The following is a 14541-nucleotide window of genomic DNA, read 5'->3' on the forward strand; positions in this document are numbered from 1 at the left end:
ATACAGATCACGAGTCTGAGACTCGTGATCTGATTGGCTATTGAAACCTGACTGTGTCCGTTCATTTACAGCGAACAGGGGCCTGCTGTTTAATCTGAAGGCCCCGAGCAAGTTTAATTTACCTGGCAACACAAGCTAGCTGAAATATGATTGGTTAAAAACTCTACCATAATAAATAAGTTATTTATCGAGTGGCTTTCAATGTTATTTAAAATAACATTGAAGGCCACTCGACTCAGTGGAAATAATATGCCGTAAAGAATACAGAGAATAATTTTGTTTACATATTATGAAAATAAAATAACAAATTTATGTTATTCTCAGAAAAGTTTTCTGAGAATGTTTAGGCCAGCAGAGAAGGCCTTGCTGGCCCTGAGGGTCCGCCACTGCATGTGCAGTATAATATTGTGATATTTGAGTTGCTTTGGAGTACTTTTCTTAAAGTGCTTTGCGAGGTTATGCTTGTTCGCAGCTGGCTACAAACATGCAGGCTTTCCGATCCAAATCTTCTATAGTTCATGTCAATGCAATTTTAGAAAGATGTAAAAACTTCAATTCTGTCAGAGACCTGCGCAGACATGTAGATGCTCAAGTGAAATAACCAGACACGTGAAGGTCACAGCTAATGGGCAAAGTGAAACCTGGGTCAAGAGCCCTCCACCTTGGCAAAGATTACTGAAGAGAAGAGAAGCTTCATTAACAGATTTTTGAATGCATGTCTGCATTTTTCTATTTCAAGGATTTCGAAGACAGATTTAGAAAATGATTCCATGACATTGCCCAACTCTCTGCACTGACGTGCACTTCTGCCACAGATTTGATAGGTAGCCTCTGATATCAAAGTCAAGTTTGCAATAAACGTAATGAGAACACAGGGGAAGGGAGCTAATGTATATTGTCGCAACGATGCGTAGCCTACTGCGGGTATGAAGCAGTGCTGAATGACAATCCTCTCATGATGTGTCTGTGAACTGATTGATTTTGACAGGTGAACATTTGTAATCCCCTCCTGAGGGCCATAACAATCTTTGTCTCATCCCGTCATTCAGATGGGATTCTACCACGAGACAAAGTTACACCGATGCAGCTGGCCTGTAATTTCACATCGTTTGAATTGACAGCTTCACAAACAGTGTATTAGGAGTCGGGCCAAAGCGTATGCTGTAATGTAATTCTTGCGGTCTTCGGGGTGCTGCGATAAATCTCCCCACAATGGGTCAGCGCCTCAGTGACGACGGCGACCCAGACAAAGAAATAGATGTGGCAGAGTTGCAGGAATGGTATAAAAAGTTTGTGGTGGAATGCCCAAGTGGAACACTTTTTATGCACGAGTTCAAGAGTTTTTTCGGGGTCGCTGATAACAAGGAGGCTTCAGATTATATTGAAAGCATGTTTCGGGCCTTCGACAAGAATGGTGTAAGTACCAATCTCTCTTGCGCATGCAAATTGGAAATGAAATCGATGATGCGTTTTTTTTACGTTTTGTTTCATGTACACAGGACAACACCATTGACTTTCTTGAGTACGTTGCAGCTTTGAACTTGGTCCTTAGGGGTAAATTGGAGCATAAATTGAAATGGACGTTCAAAATGTATGATAAAGATGGGAGCGGGTGCATTGATAAAACAGAGCTTCTTGAAATTGTGGAGGTAATCCATCATTTCACTTGTCTTCTTGATTCCTGAAACAATGTAATGGCAATTTGTAATATCATGCTGTCCTGCCACTCTCAAGTCTATATATCGACTGAAGAAAGCCTGTCATGGGAAGCTGGATGAAGAATGCAATCTTTTGACCCCAGACCAAGTAGTGGATCGGATATTTGAGCTGGTTGATGAAAATGGAGATGGTGAGTGTTTGTACCAATGTTCGGACATCTTAAAACACCGTGTGGTTGATTTAAGAGCTCAGTGTTCGCTCTAATGGCTTAAAGGAGTGTTCCTGGAAGAAGCTCGCTGCTAATCATGATTCATGTCCTGCGTGTACATGTGGTTGTTGCACACTCGTAGGCGAACTCTCCCTGGACGAGTTCATCGATGGAGCACGGAGGGACAAGTGGGTGATGAAGATGCTGCAGATGGATGTCAATCCTGGGGACTGGATCAATGAGCGAAGACGTAGTGTGAACTTCTAAATGCTGGAGAGTGGACTGTCAGTCTGTCACACGCACACAGCGTGAGTGTGACATGACGCAATCCTACTTTATCTCCCTGTGCTTGCATGAATGTAAATGCTGCTGTACAACACCGAGTATAGCGTGTGTCTTTACATATATGAAGTTAGAAAGACAAGAGAGAGACATACAATATTGTATAATATATAAATTAGGATTTAATTTGTCTTGGTGCAGACTTAGATGTGAAGCTGACAAGTTACGTTTACCACGGGTTGCCATTGTGGTGCCTGCAGGCAGCAGGTAGCAAGATTATGAGTAGCCCCCGGGCCTCTTCTAAAAATAGCTCACCAGTGATGGAACATTATTTTCGAGGGATTTTGTAGAAGTGGTCGTTTGAAACACCAGCAGAGTTTTACAGAAATAAAGTGTTGCATATAACATGAATATCATGAATTATTAATAACATTTAAAGGTAATTTGAGCAAATGTTATTTCAGAAGTGTGTATGTATCAAACTGGTTGCATTACATGTTCGTCAGGAGCCAAGAAGTAGCTCTCCGTTTCGAAAAGCTTGGTGACCCCCGAATTATACAATTTCATTATAACGGCAGCATGTGGCCAAATGCTTGTTTACATTTATTCATATGGATGCTGGAGTCCCTTTCCAAGTCTGTGTTCTTAATATGCACCGGCAGCCAGACCACAAGGGAAAGTCTCTTCTTCTGCTTCAACCCTGTTGGCTTGTTTTGCCAGAGTAAGAAATTAGCATTTGCTGGTACTGTATTCCCCATAACCCTCGGTGTCCTCATAAGATTTACATTTACATGTCAGAATCAAACAAAATAGTGTACACTACTTCAATAGTTTCACATACAGAAGCCAAGGTATCAAATATGGCGATCTAGCTTACTCAAACCAGTTTCCCGCTCTTACCACTGGATTTAACAAGCTGTTACAAGTACATATGACATTAAAAAGTAATATATTTGATTACAAATGTATCTTAGTAAGCGATCAGTAAGGTTTTTTTTTTGTTTGTTTTAACCAGGCATCACTTACATACATTTTACACGACCACTTCGGAGAGTATTTAGGGATTGGGGTGGTGCGAGTGGAGCAGTACACGATAATATCCATGGATGCATAATGCTGAAAACGCTATGATTAATCTTTAACTATACCTCATCGTCCTCTTCTGTAGTTTAGTTCTGGTATTAGGGAAAGGGGAAGGAGACAAGGGCAGCCCGGTGATTCAGTGGTTAGCGCGTCAACCTCACAGTGCAGAGGTGCAGGGTTTGATTCCGGCTCCGGCTTCCCTGTGTGGAGTTTGCATGTTTTCCCCGTGGCTGCATGGGTTTTCTCCGGGTCCTCCGGTTTCCTCCCACATTCCAAAAACATGCATGGCAGGTTAATGGAGCACTCTAAATTGTCCCCAAGTGTGGATGGTTGTTCGTCTGTGTGTGCCCTGTAATTTGCTGGCAACCGATTCAGGTTGTCCCCCCCTGCTGCCCGAAGACAGCTGGGATAGCCCCCAGCCATGCCCGCCACCCTCGTGAGGAGAAGTGGATTGGAAAATGGATGGATGGATTTAGCTGAATTCAATGAATCCGTAACGTAAATTGCACTTTCTTTTTCTCCAAATCCCACGTTCGTTTTGGATTCTGTGACGGTTCTGTTGTCGCATAATTAATTCGTTGGCTCGTTCAAATGTTTTAAGTTTAGGTCTTTGCTCGACCGAGGCAAAAACAACGACGCGCTGTGAGAGCGGAATTTTTTTTTTTTTTTTCAAAATAAGATATTCGGAAGACTGTATAAAATACCAACTATAATTTTTAACTGAGACATTTCTTTTCTTTGCGGCCCAGTACTTAAATGACCCTCAGGTCCGAGCTGATTCTCGTGCCGGCTTTTTGGGGACCCCTAAGCTAAGCTACTATATCAAATACTGTATGTGTGTGATTTTTAAAACGCGGGGTTAAACGTGCTCAATCTCGCGAGACAGAACGATATAAAACGAGACTATTCACAACGAATCAAAACATTGTGTAAATGTCTTGTCATTTGAGGTGGCAAACACTGCTTCTAAGTTACAAATCCCTTTTGAATGTCACTCCGCTAAAGAATGACACAATTGTGCCTTTGTGGCGAGTGACTGCACTACAAATCAGTAACATTAGGTCACGCGCTGCCTCCCGTGTATTTCAAGCGGTTCAACGTTTCACGGCCAAATGTCCGCTCAACCAGGCATGTCTGACACGACGCAGGTAAATATTGCCTCTTATCTTATATACTTTTTACGCTAAGTCATTTCGGAGCATTATTGTTATGTTTTTAAACAAGCAGTTGTAACTGAAATGTCACCCTCTCTGGTTAGCTGGGGAACGGCAAATGGAGAATAAAACACGTCACCGGGGATCTGTTCTCCTGTCCCACGGACGAGGCTCTTGCCCACTGCATAAGTGAGGACTGCCGCATGGGGGCAGGCATCGCCGTCACGTTCAAGCAAAAATTCAGAGGGGTCGAGGAGCTCAAGGGGCAGCGTGAGTCAAGCTTGTATTTATATAAGACACGGGCGTACTCTTGAGGGGGATTTAGGAAGGATTTGTCTCAGCTTTTGTCTTTTTGTAAGAAGATACTTCCTCACCCCTTTAACAATATCTTTCCTTTCTCCAACCAGAGAAGCTGGTGGGACAGTGTGCCGTACTGAAGAGAGGCAAACGTTTTGTGTACTATCTGGTAACCATGAAATAGGTGAAAGGAGAAGTGTATGCTTGCACATTAGAGGATCAAAAATACTGTGGCTGTTCTATTTTCCTGCTGTCAATTTTTAGATCACCAAGAAGAAGGTGAGCCAAAAGCCAACCTACGACAACCTGAGACAGAGCTTGGAGGACATGAGAGCGCACTGTATCCAAAATGGAGTCACCCGAATTTCCATGCCTCGGTTCGAATCCCCGCCCCCCCATACAAAATTAGATATAATCTCTCATAAATTAGAGGCATTGGTACGCTAAATTCAATGAGTACGATGAGTATTATGGCCAGATAAAATCAACTTTATTCGTCCCACAATCTTGCAATATGTCTAACAATTCTCATTAAAGATGTTTGGTTTGGCAACAGCAGTATGTTTGTGTCTCCCTGGCAGGATTGGCTGTGGCCTGGATCGACTGAAGTGGGAAAGAGTTTCAGAGATGCTGGAAGAGATCTTTGAGCCCGCCGATATTTCAGTCACAGTCTACAGCCTCCCTGTCAGAGCTGAGACCTTGGTGATGAAGGAGAGCACATACAGATGATTCCTGGAAATGGTTTGCCGTACACTTGTGTTTGAATTTTTTCAGTAGTTGACCCTGATATGAAAGCATAAATGGCCCTTTTTGCACTATTAGACCAGTTGAGCATCTGTTGTTGAGCTGTCTTACAGTGGGAGGAAAAAGTATGTGAACCCGTGGGGATTTTTTTAACTGTTGCATAGAATGCTAAATCCAAAGAATAAACCAACAGTCTTCATTTTTAAACTAATACCACGCAAATAAATACAGTTTCATGTTTTTATAGAGTGTAACACGTAAACATTGGGAGGACAGGGAGGAAAAAGTAAGTGAGCCCTCGGATTTAATTGCCTGTCTTGCCTCCTTGGACGGCAGTTACCCCAAACACTCGTTTCCTGTAGTTGCAGAGTAGACGTGCACAATGATCCGAATGAATTTTGAACCATTGCTCTCCACAAAACTGTTGCACTTAAGCAAGGTTGCTGGGAGGTCTTGGGTGAATAGCTCTTTTGTCCTGCTCCTGTGTATCAGTTTGGTTGAGGTTTGGACTTTGAGTGGGCCACTCCAGAGCATATATTTATCACTTCTGAAGCCATTCTGCTTTTGGTTGGTTTGCAACATCCATGCTCTTTTGAGCTTCCACTTTTGCACAGATGGCCTCCCTCAAGTTCCCCTGGAAAACATCTTGATCAACTTGTTAATTCATTTTTCCAGTGACCATAGAGAGGCATTTACACAAGGAGAAATAAAACTTGAGGTTTGAAAATCATTTAATGCGTGCATGTACAACCAAAAAGGCATGTTTGCCACGGCGACATAAACATCGCATTTCCTGACAACCGTTGTTGCACATCGTGTACATTTTCTTTCTTAAACTGCATCCATTTTATTTTTATTCAAGTCTTCGCCATGTTGAAGTCAGTCAATCAATAAACAAAGCAGCTGATGGTGTTACTTTGACTTTGTCAATCTCATGTTTTATTAGCACCTGTTATTTTGATGGACTGACATAAACTTACATTAGATGGTGATTAAAGTTTATGGCACAATGATAAGTAGAGATGGAGTGTGTTTTACACATCCATCTTGATAACATCTCAATAAAACAACAGAGCGCAGACATCCACCAAGGCCACTCAGTTGTATTTCAAACAATAACAAATTCACAGACCTTCAGAAGTCCCCCCAACTCCCTGCCTGAACTGAGATTTAACATAAGCACATCTTTGGTTTAGCCAGGTGAATGCTAAGGGTGCCACGGCTTCAGGGTGTGTCATAATTTTTTGGGGGGGAGGGGGGCTGGGGGGGGGGTTGAAATTAATTTTTAAATTCTTTTGTTTAGTTAGTGTTTTTGTTTTTCATTTACAGCTACGTTTAGTTTTTTTTTGAGGCTATTTGTTTTTGCATTTTCAAATTGAGTTAAGCTTTTGTCTTTGTTTTTGTTTTTTCATTTCAAGTTGTATTTATTTTTTGTTATTGTTTAGTTGTTATTTGTTTTTTGTATTTTGCATTTTGGGGCCTCCTTAGCTGAGGACAGTTAAGACAAAATTTAAGAATGAGATTGTTTGTTTTTCATCCATTTGTGTATGCCTTACCTTGTCAATCATTTGCTCTTCGATTGTGGCCTTACTCCATCAGAATGAAACTGAAAAGTACCCTTTTACTCGCTTTGTGCACGAACATTTGTAATATATGCGAGACCTTTAAACTGAAATAAAACATTTTCATTGCCAAGTCAAACGTGGCAATGATCCTACAATTTGCAATTCAGTTAAAAAAAAAAAGTCACAGAAACACTGGAGGTCCAATCACAATCTCAATTTAGCCCAAAACATTTCAAATTACCGGTATGTGTTGTCTCTGGAAAACTATCACATGGCTGGTAAGTTATCAAAGTCTTTACTTTACGGGTATGAAACTCAAAAGGCCGTGGCATTTTATGTGGCCCGCGAAAGCAAATCATGTGTGTCAATTTGCATCGTCCTTGCTAAAATCTGTACCGAAGGCTCAAATTGTCACGTATAATAAATTACGTTGAGATTTTGCAATCATTTTGTTAGCCTGTTGACAGTCACTGTAACAGTACTTGAACAAACTATTATAGTTATAGTTTAAACTGGTAATCCGTCAATTTGTTGTGAACAAGTAATAATGCGATGCGACAATTCAACCTTTTTGTGGTTTCACTGTCATAAGGGCCCGCCGAGGGAAGACGTAACTCCAAATTGGCCCGCGACAACGATGAGTTTGACGTCCCACTTTTAATTGATTTGGTGTTATAGAGAGGTTAAATTCTTTTTGAATGTTGAAACAAATGTCATGGGAATCTTTGGCATACTTACACCATTGTCATTCCACAGCATCTAGTGAGATTTGGAAGGATTATATTATTCAGCCATCAAATTTACAGCAGACAACTGAAGTCTTGTCACATTGTAGTTCTATTACGATTGTTAAAGTCTTCCTGCAAACATGACCTATAACAGTGGTTCTTAACCTGGGTTCGGTAAATCGGTCTCTGGGGTTTGACGGGGCCTCTGCCATGGAGATTAAGACACACCCGACATGCCAATTTGTTATGACACGCCCACTTGGCCATCACTGGCTGGTTCATTTTGTGCACAATTAAAAAAAACGTATACTTATGTCTTGAATTTTTTATTTCTTTTTTTTTGGGGGGGCGGGTTCTGTTTTTAATAAATGCGTTTTTTTAATTTCTTCAATTTGTCCCCCCAAAAAATCATATTTTTATTTTTCGCGAATGAAGGGTTCAGTGAATGTGCATATGAACAGGTTAGGTTCGGTACCTCAAACAAGGTTAAGAACCACTGACCTACAGTATAATCTTATGCAAATTGCACTTTAGCTCTATGAAAAGATGAACCCAATTTCTGGTAGGTTTTTTTATGAGGGAATAACTGCTTTTGCAATCTGCCTAAACTTGACATCCAAGAGTGTCCCTGAACAGATACTGTTCAACCATGAAGGTTCCGCTGTGCTGTTACTCACTGTTCATGTCACAATGATAAATATCCCAATGAAGGTCTTCAGCTGCAGCTTTATTTGGTGTTTCACATAATACATGCATTTTTATTCGATAGTTGATATAAAAACGATTGCGTAAACAAGAATGAACCCTCCAAACAAAGCTCCGCCTTCCATATAAAAACAAAATCCAAGCAAGCAAAATAACAATGGATAACCTATACATTTTATTATGAATCAAAATAAAAGTGTATTTTCTTCACCTAGAAGTACAACATCAAATTACAAGTGCTACAAGATTCAGATTTACAGAACAAGAAGGTGCCCTGACAGATTGTCGTCGTCTGTCAGCAGCAACCTCTCAAGCCTCCGGTGATGACTTCATTCTCTGCCTGCACAGGGGGCACCTCCCAGAATGTTTCAAGACCCCGATAGCACACGGGCGACACATACAGCGGTGGCCACAAGGCAGACTGATGTCGGCTTCCTGAGCCATGCACACCACACATATCGTTTCTTCTCCATCTGTCATCAAGAAAGAGGAAGTATCATGAAAAGATGTTCGTCACAGTTAGCGGTACAATCGCGCCGATCGCTTCTGGACAGACTTCGCACCTGATTGCAGCAGCAGGTTGAGATCGGAAGAATCATCAGATGTCAAGGAGGCTGTGTCAGAAACAGGCGAGAGGAGACTCTGACATGACCTCCGGGTGAAAAGCCTCGTTCCTATCTTTGAGCCTGTAGCAAAAAAGGGAGGGGGTTGTTTTGAATAAGATGAAACAGCTACACCAGGTGTGTCCATATTATGGTCTTAGGGACTATTTGTGGTCTGACAGCGTGTTGTAAAATTTACAATTTTTTTCTGCTTTCCAGAAATTTTCTAGAATTGCAAAACATGCATACAACTAAAATGGTAACTACACCCCAATGAATAGCGCTAATTCAATTACAGTAGCCAATAGCCTGAATCGTCAATGTTTGTGACATTTTCTATTCTGTGTCAAGGTTATCTTAGTACAGATTGCTCTTGTTTTGGTTCTGAATATGGAGGTGTTATTCTGCTGCAGCTCAGTCCAGCGAGGGATCACTTGAAGTGGGTTTCGGGGCCCAGGCCACCCAGAAATCCTGATCAATTATTTCTGCTTGATCATGTAATATGTATCAAAGCTATACTGTATAATTGCTATGCGTGTCATAACCTCCAGTGATTGGTTTCTGGGTGTTAGATTTAAGGTGCCTGGCCACCATGAACCTACCCAAGAGAAGAACGGAGCGTGTCTGCCCATAAAGGTCAACCATGGCCCATAGAGTCTGCTTGAGCGGCACTCCTACTAAGAGCTTACGCTTGCAGCCGTTCTGGTTGGACACATACAAGCTGCCTGAGCTGGACACCCAAAACTCCAGCTGTGATCCTGCCTTGCAGAACTCCTCATGCACGGGGGCGGCCCAGTGGTTGAGGATTTCCCGGTGGCTGGGGATTTCAGGGATGGCCATGCTGGGCAGGGGCAGAGATCGGGAATCTGGAGAAACGCTGGTGAAGCCCACTCGCATGGCTCCGTGCCAGCAGGCAGAATCTTCCTTGACCCGCAGCCGAACCCGTTCCTGGACCCTCACGGGCCGATTGCTGAACAAAAGGCCGTTTCTGAAGGTGGCGTTGGACCTCTTTGCATGGCAACATCCCTGACTCAGGTGGACCGCGTCTCCTACGGCCCGATGGAACGTCAGAGGACCGAGGCACCTGAAACCACATCTTTGCGACATCTTTGGCTCAACATCTGAAAGATAAGATTAGATGCATGGTGCCACAAATGATTTGGATACAACTCATAAGGTTTCACTTCAGAAAGGTTTCATCACAAAAGTACAAATTAAAAATAAGAATATATGAAGAAAGTGAAAAACATTTATTTTTTCCTTCAAGACCATAAATACATTATAGGCTCCTGTTCGCTTAAACTGGATGCGAGCTACTGAACCATAAAGGAGGTAATCCAACAACATATCAAGATCCCAGGCTGGAAGTCATAGCAAAGTGACAGATTCTTTCAAATTTGTAGTCAGTGAATTTTCTACTCTTTGGCAAGTATGTCTAATAGAGTACTGTCAACAAATGTTGCACAATGTTCAACTAGATCACCGCAACCCATATAACTAACCAAAGGCAAGTTATGAGAATAATCTAATTTGCACTAATTACAGCAATGCGATGACAAAAGCCTCAGCTGACATCTTTTGCAGTTTGAAAGGACCCCGCAGCTGTCTACTGTGAATTTTGCAAGCTGGTGCATTGATCTGGGAGTGAATAATGGAATTACTATCTGGCGACCCCAAGCATGTCGCCTTGTTTGTTCTTTCGTTACCTTATATGCTACCTGGTTGACACTCTTGAAAAATCATTCTTTTTTTGCCTTTATTTAACCATGAAACATTCCATTGAGATTTAAAAAAAAAAAAAAGAGGCAGGAACAAACATAAACAGAAAGCAAAAACAGAAAGTGGAATTCATGCAATGGCTAAATAAATATTTTTGGAAATAATATACAAATATCAGACTACAAATTATACAAAATCAAATTTCACCATGTATTACTGGCATGTAAATAGAAAAATAAACATATACATAGAAAATAAAAACTCACCAGCTGCCTCAAGAGCCATCATCTAATTGTTGTCATCTGGCTGAAGAAGTTTGAAGAGTAAGACACATTTGCCAGCTTTAATGAAAGAGAAGGCATTCAAGTGTATTTATAGCTGGAGTGCACGTGACTTGAAACAAACAAACCCTAAAATCAGAAGGGAGTTAAAATGGGAGGGGGTGACACAGGTGACCTACCTTTAAATTCTTCCACGCCTTATCAGCATCACTGTACACGCGCACGCAGTTAAATGGGTCCTGCCTCTCACATGTTGGACTGATGAGACATTTCGAAACTGAAAGTTCGGCCGTCCTCTGTAGGAACCAACCCATTCATTTTGATTGGCTAATGCATGAGAACATGTGACAGTAAAGCACCATGAATGGAAAGTTGAAATGACATCATCACAGTTGGAAGTTACACATTTACTGCGAGATTTACTTGCACCGTGATCCTGTTTCTGGGAAACACAGCAGGATTCCTGCAAGACACTACATGCTCCCTTTAAATAAATGCATTTTGTTCAGTGTGCACAAACATGAAAAATAATGCATTTCAAGTGCTACCATATGAAGGCTGACACAATATCGTCTCGGGATGAGAAACTGTCGATCCACGGACCGCATGCAGCCCATGACCACATCCAGAGTGGCCCCTTTATTAAACAACAACAATAATCAATAATACTTATTATTATTATTATTATTATTATTATTATTATTATTATTATCCTGCAAATACACAGGCGTCGACTGTAGTTTTAAGTTGTGATATTACTAATCACCACTAGATGGCAGACACGTATTTGTTGCATTCATACTGGGTCTTATACTGCCTTATGTTACAAGGTGATTAGGCCTAATATTTTTTTGCGGATTTGAAATGATAGACACGAAGATGTAGTACCTCAATGATACAATTTTTGGGGTGAAAAAATATGGACAAAATGAGCTCTTGTATTTAATGTCGGTTTCTTGTTCCGCAGTTAAGTGATGTCATTGAATGGTAATTTTCATGCAAGAGAGCCCTTTGCACTGGGTGAAAAAAAAATTACAGTATGTGGTTATTTTGTTGTTTGCTTCAAACCATTTGTTGTTGCGTTAGGACAGGGGATCTTTTAATAATGCGCTGAAAAATGTATGATCTAAAATAAAATATACTCTGTTAAGAGTATGCATTTTGCATGTAAAATATGCATATATTACGTCCATATTAAGTATCAGGTATCAAGTACCACTTTATTGTCAAATGTGCTGTATGTGTAACATACAAGCACTTCACATAGTGTTGCATACTGCGAGAGGTCATGTTACATAAAAATAGCAATGTGATAAGAGTTCCCTAAAAATGACCTAAAAATCAGTTACAATGCAAAGTCTGGTTGGAAGGGCCACTTCAACCTCAGTACAACACACCAAGAATTGTGAAATAAGATGACGTGTTCCAAAGAAGGTGAGCTTTTTGTGTGTGTGGGTGTGTGGGTAACGATGTTTGGGGGAACGCTTTTTTGTGGTATGGCCTCTTAAAGTCTGGTCACGAAATGCCTTTAAATTCCAGTAAAACTGTACAACTACATTATAACTCAACATTCATCCATCCATCCATTGTCCGAGCCGCTTATCCTCACGAAGGTTGCGGGCATGCTGGTGCCTATCCCAGCTGTCTTCAGGCATTAGACAGGTCAACCCCAAGCTGGATGCCAGCCCATCGCAAGGCATACAGACGAACAACCATTCGCGCTCACAATCACACCAGGGACAATTTAAGCATTCACTCAACCTGATGAGATTTCCTCCCTCTTAAACAGACAACATACAACATACAACATACAGCACACATTACCTAACCATATGCATACTCTATTTAATATAATATCACACCAAGAATTGTGAAATAAGATGACGTGTTCCAAAGAAGGTGAGCTTTTTGTGTGTGTGGGTGTGTGGGTAACGATGTTTGGGGGAACGCTTTTTTGTGGTATGGCCTCTTAAAGTCTGGTCACGAAATGCCTTTAAATTCCAGTAAAACTGTACAACTACATTATAACTCAACATTCATCCATCCATCCATTGTCCGAGCCGCTTATCCTCACGAAGGTTGCGGGCATGCTGGTGCCTATCCCAGCTGTCTTCAGGCATTAGACAGGTCAACCCCAAGCTGGATGCCAGCCCATCGCAAGGCATACAGACGAACAACCATTCGCGCTCACAATCACACCAGGGACAATTTAAGCATTCACTCAACCTACTGGAGTACCCAGCGAAAACGCACGCAGGCATGGAGAGAACATGCAAACTGCACACAGGAAGGCCTGGGCGCGGAATCGAACCCAGGAACTCTGCACTGTGAAGCCGGCGTGCTAACCAGTCTACCACTCACGAACACTGATTAGGTACACCATCACAAGTGCCAATTATATTCCTTGTGAGAGCCTCTTTTTCTATTTCTCTCTTGCGCTTTGTGAAACACAACTGTCCCTTGTGAGGCAGTCTCAAATAAGTGATGTGTCGATCGTAAACGAAACAGCTCTCCTTGCCTTCTCTTTGAAGTGAACGAGGGGCAGTCTTCATCATTCACTTCCAAGCGCCCGCTTTAAAAATTTTGCAACCATTATCTGCACCAACTGCACAACCGTCATAGTACTTACTGTATTGCACCACTGATCACTTTATGTCAACTCAACTGTATTCAGAGAGCACTTTGAAACAACCACTGCTGTATACAAATTGCTGTACATGGAGCAAATATCATACATACAACAATAAACAATAAAACAATAAATGAAAAACGAAGACGGTAGAAAGCACAAAAACAGTCAAACGAAGATCAAATCTGAGTCATGCTGAGTCAAATGCCAAAGAATACAAATTAGTTTTGAGACAAGTTTTAAAGATGGGCAGCGAGGGGGCTTGCCGAATGTTCAGTGGGAGGTCATTCCAAAGAGAGGGACCAGCAAATTTATCTCTCCTCAATACTTTGCACATTTGTCTCACAACTGTCATTGGGTGGTACGTACCCTTACATTACGGAAGGTCTTTCGATACTTATTTGACATGTCCTTGTTGACAGTAGTTGCTTGTTATTGAAAATACTAGTGTAGCCTGTATTACCGGGGACAAATTCCTTGTTTGTTCTACATAATTGGCCAATAAAGATAAGATAAGATAGGTTAAGAAAACCTTTATTTGTCTCACAATGGAGAAATCCCCAATTTACAGTAGCAAAAAATATGAAAGGGAGAAGTAGAAGAACAAAAAGTATACAAGTAAATATAAATATAAAAATATAAATGTAAGCATAATAAAAAATGGGTGAGTGGGCTGAGTCCAGGTTTTCAGGTCTGTCTATTCAATAGCCTGACAGCAGTCGGCAGGAACGTGCGGCGGTACCTCTCCTTGCAGCGCGAGTGAATCAGTCTCTGCCTGAACGAGCTGCCCGGTGCTGTAAAGGTGGCCTGGAGGGGGTGGGAGGGTCTGTCTATCATAGCTGTTAGCTTAGCTAGCATCCTCCTAAAGATGAATCTGATTCTGAT

At 41.5% G+C, this 14541-nt stretch overlaps 3 protein-coding genes across 5 annotated transcripts; 2 read left to right on the plus strand and 1 right to left on the minus strand.

The window, feature by feature from the left end:
• Window positions 1-707: 707 nt before the first annotated feature.
• Window positions 708-2560, plus strand: guca1b (guanylate cyclase activator 1B). The gene is made up of 4 exons (XM_019868618.1): window positions 708-1416; window positions 1500-1649; window positions 1735-1849; window positions 2010-2560. Exons 1-4 carry the CDS (start codon window positions 1213-1215, stop codon window positions 2132-2134), a joined length of 594 nt encoding a protein of 197 aa, XP_019724177.1. The 5' UTR covers window positions 708-1212; the 3' UTR covers window positions 2135-2560.
• A 1568-nt stretch (window positions 2561-4128) lies between these two features.
• On the plus strand, window positions 4129-6346 carry oard1 (O-acyl-ADP-ribose deacylase 1). The gene is made up of 5 exons (XM_019868619.1): window positions 4129-4380; window positions 4491-4656; window positions 4794-4852; window positions 4948-5060; window positions 5265-6346. The coding sequence occupies exons 1-5, from the start codon at window positions 4345-4347 to the stop codon at window positions 5410-5412; spliced, it is 522 nt and encodes a 173-aa protein (XP_019724178.1). The 5' UTR covers window positions 4129-4344; the 3' UTR covers window positions 5413-6346.
• A 2080-nt stretch (window positions 6347-8426) lies between these two features.
• On the minus strand, window positions 8427-11669 carry LOC109514939 (E3 ubiquitin-protein ligase NEURL3-like). Of its 3 annotated transcripts, none has more exons than XM_019868407.1 (5): window positions 11207-11669; window positions 11013-11048; window positions 9630-10148; window positions 8989-9111; window positions 8427-8898 (listed from the first exon to the last, which is right to left on the minus strand). In XM_019868407.1, the coding sequence occupies exons 2-5, from the start codon at window positions 11032-11034 to the stop codon at window positions 8735-8737; spliced, it is 828 nt and encodes a 275-aa protein (XP_019723966.1). In that variant the 5' UTR covers window positions 11035-11048; window positions 11207-11669; the 3' UTR covers window positions 8427-8734. The 3 variants fall into 3 exon arrangements, with proteins under 3 accessions (XP_019723966.1, XP_019723965.1, XP_019723967.1); XM_019868406.1 differs by having other exon boundaries at window positions 11013-11087; XM_019868408.1 differs by lacking the exon at window positions 11013-11048.
• Between the last annotated feature and the right edge of the window lie 2872 nt (window positions 11670-14541).

The sequence above is a fragment of the Hippocampus comes genome, unplaced genomic scaffold (genome assembly GCF_001891065.2).
Source record: "Hippocampus comes isolate QL1 unplaced genomic scaffold, H_comes_QL1_v1.1 scaffold41, whole genome shotgun sequence".
Taxonomy (NCBI): domain Eukaryota; kingdom Metazoa; phylum Chordata; class Actinopteri; order Syngnathiformes; family Syngnathidae; genus Hippocampus; species Hippocampus comes.

What these genes read in the sequence shown, in the direction of transcription:
- LOC109514939 (XM_019868407.1), bottom strand. Translation starts at nt 11,034, where the DNA reads ATGATGGCTCTTGAGGCAGCTG. An exon ending in GATGGCTCTTGAGGCAGCTG is followed by an intron (nt 10,149 to 11,012) that starts GTGAGTTTTTAT and finishes CTTATCTTTCAG; the next exon opens with ATGTTGAGCCAAAGATGTCG. An exon ending in CAACCTGCTGCTGCAATCAG is followed by an intron (nt 8,899 to 8,988) that starts GTGCGAAGTCTG and finishes TCTTGATGACAG; the next exon opens with ATGGAGAAGAAACGATATGT.
- guca1b (XM_019868618.1), top strand. Translation starts at nt 1,213, where the DNA reads ATGGGTCAGCGCCTCAGTGACGACGGCGACCCAGACAAAGAAATAGAT. An exon ending in AGCTTCTTGAAATTGTGGAG is followed by an intron (nt 1,650 to 1,734) that starts GTAATCCATCAT and finishes GCCACTCTCAAG; the next exon opens with TCTATATATCGACTGAAGAA. An exon ending in GGTTGATGAAAATGGAGATG is followed by an intron (nt 1,850 to 2,009) that starts GTGAGTGTTTGT and finishes GCACACTCGTAG; the next exon opens with GCGAACTCTCCCTGGACGAG.
- oard1 (XM_019868619.1), top strand. Translation starts at nt 4,345, where the DNA reads ATGTCCGCTCAACCAGGCATGTCTGACACGACGCAG. An exon ending in GCATGTCTGACACGACGCAG is followed by an intron (nt 4,381 to 4,490) that starts GTAAATATTGCC and finishes CTCTCTGGTTAG; the next exon opens with CTGGGGAACGGCAAATGGAG. An exon ending in CGAGGAGCTCAAGGGGCAGC is followed by an intron (nt 4,657 to 4,793) that starts GTGAGTCAAGCT and finishes TTCTCCAACCAG; the next exon opens with AGAAGCTGGTGGGACAGTGT.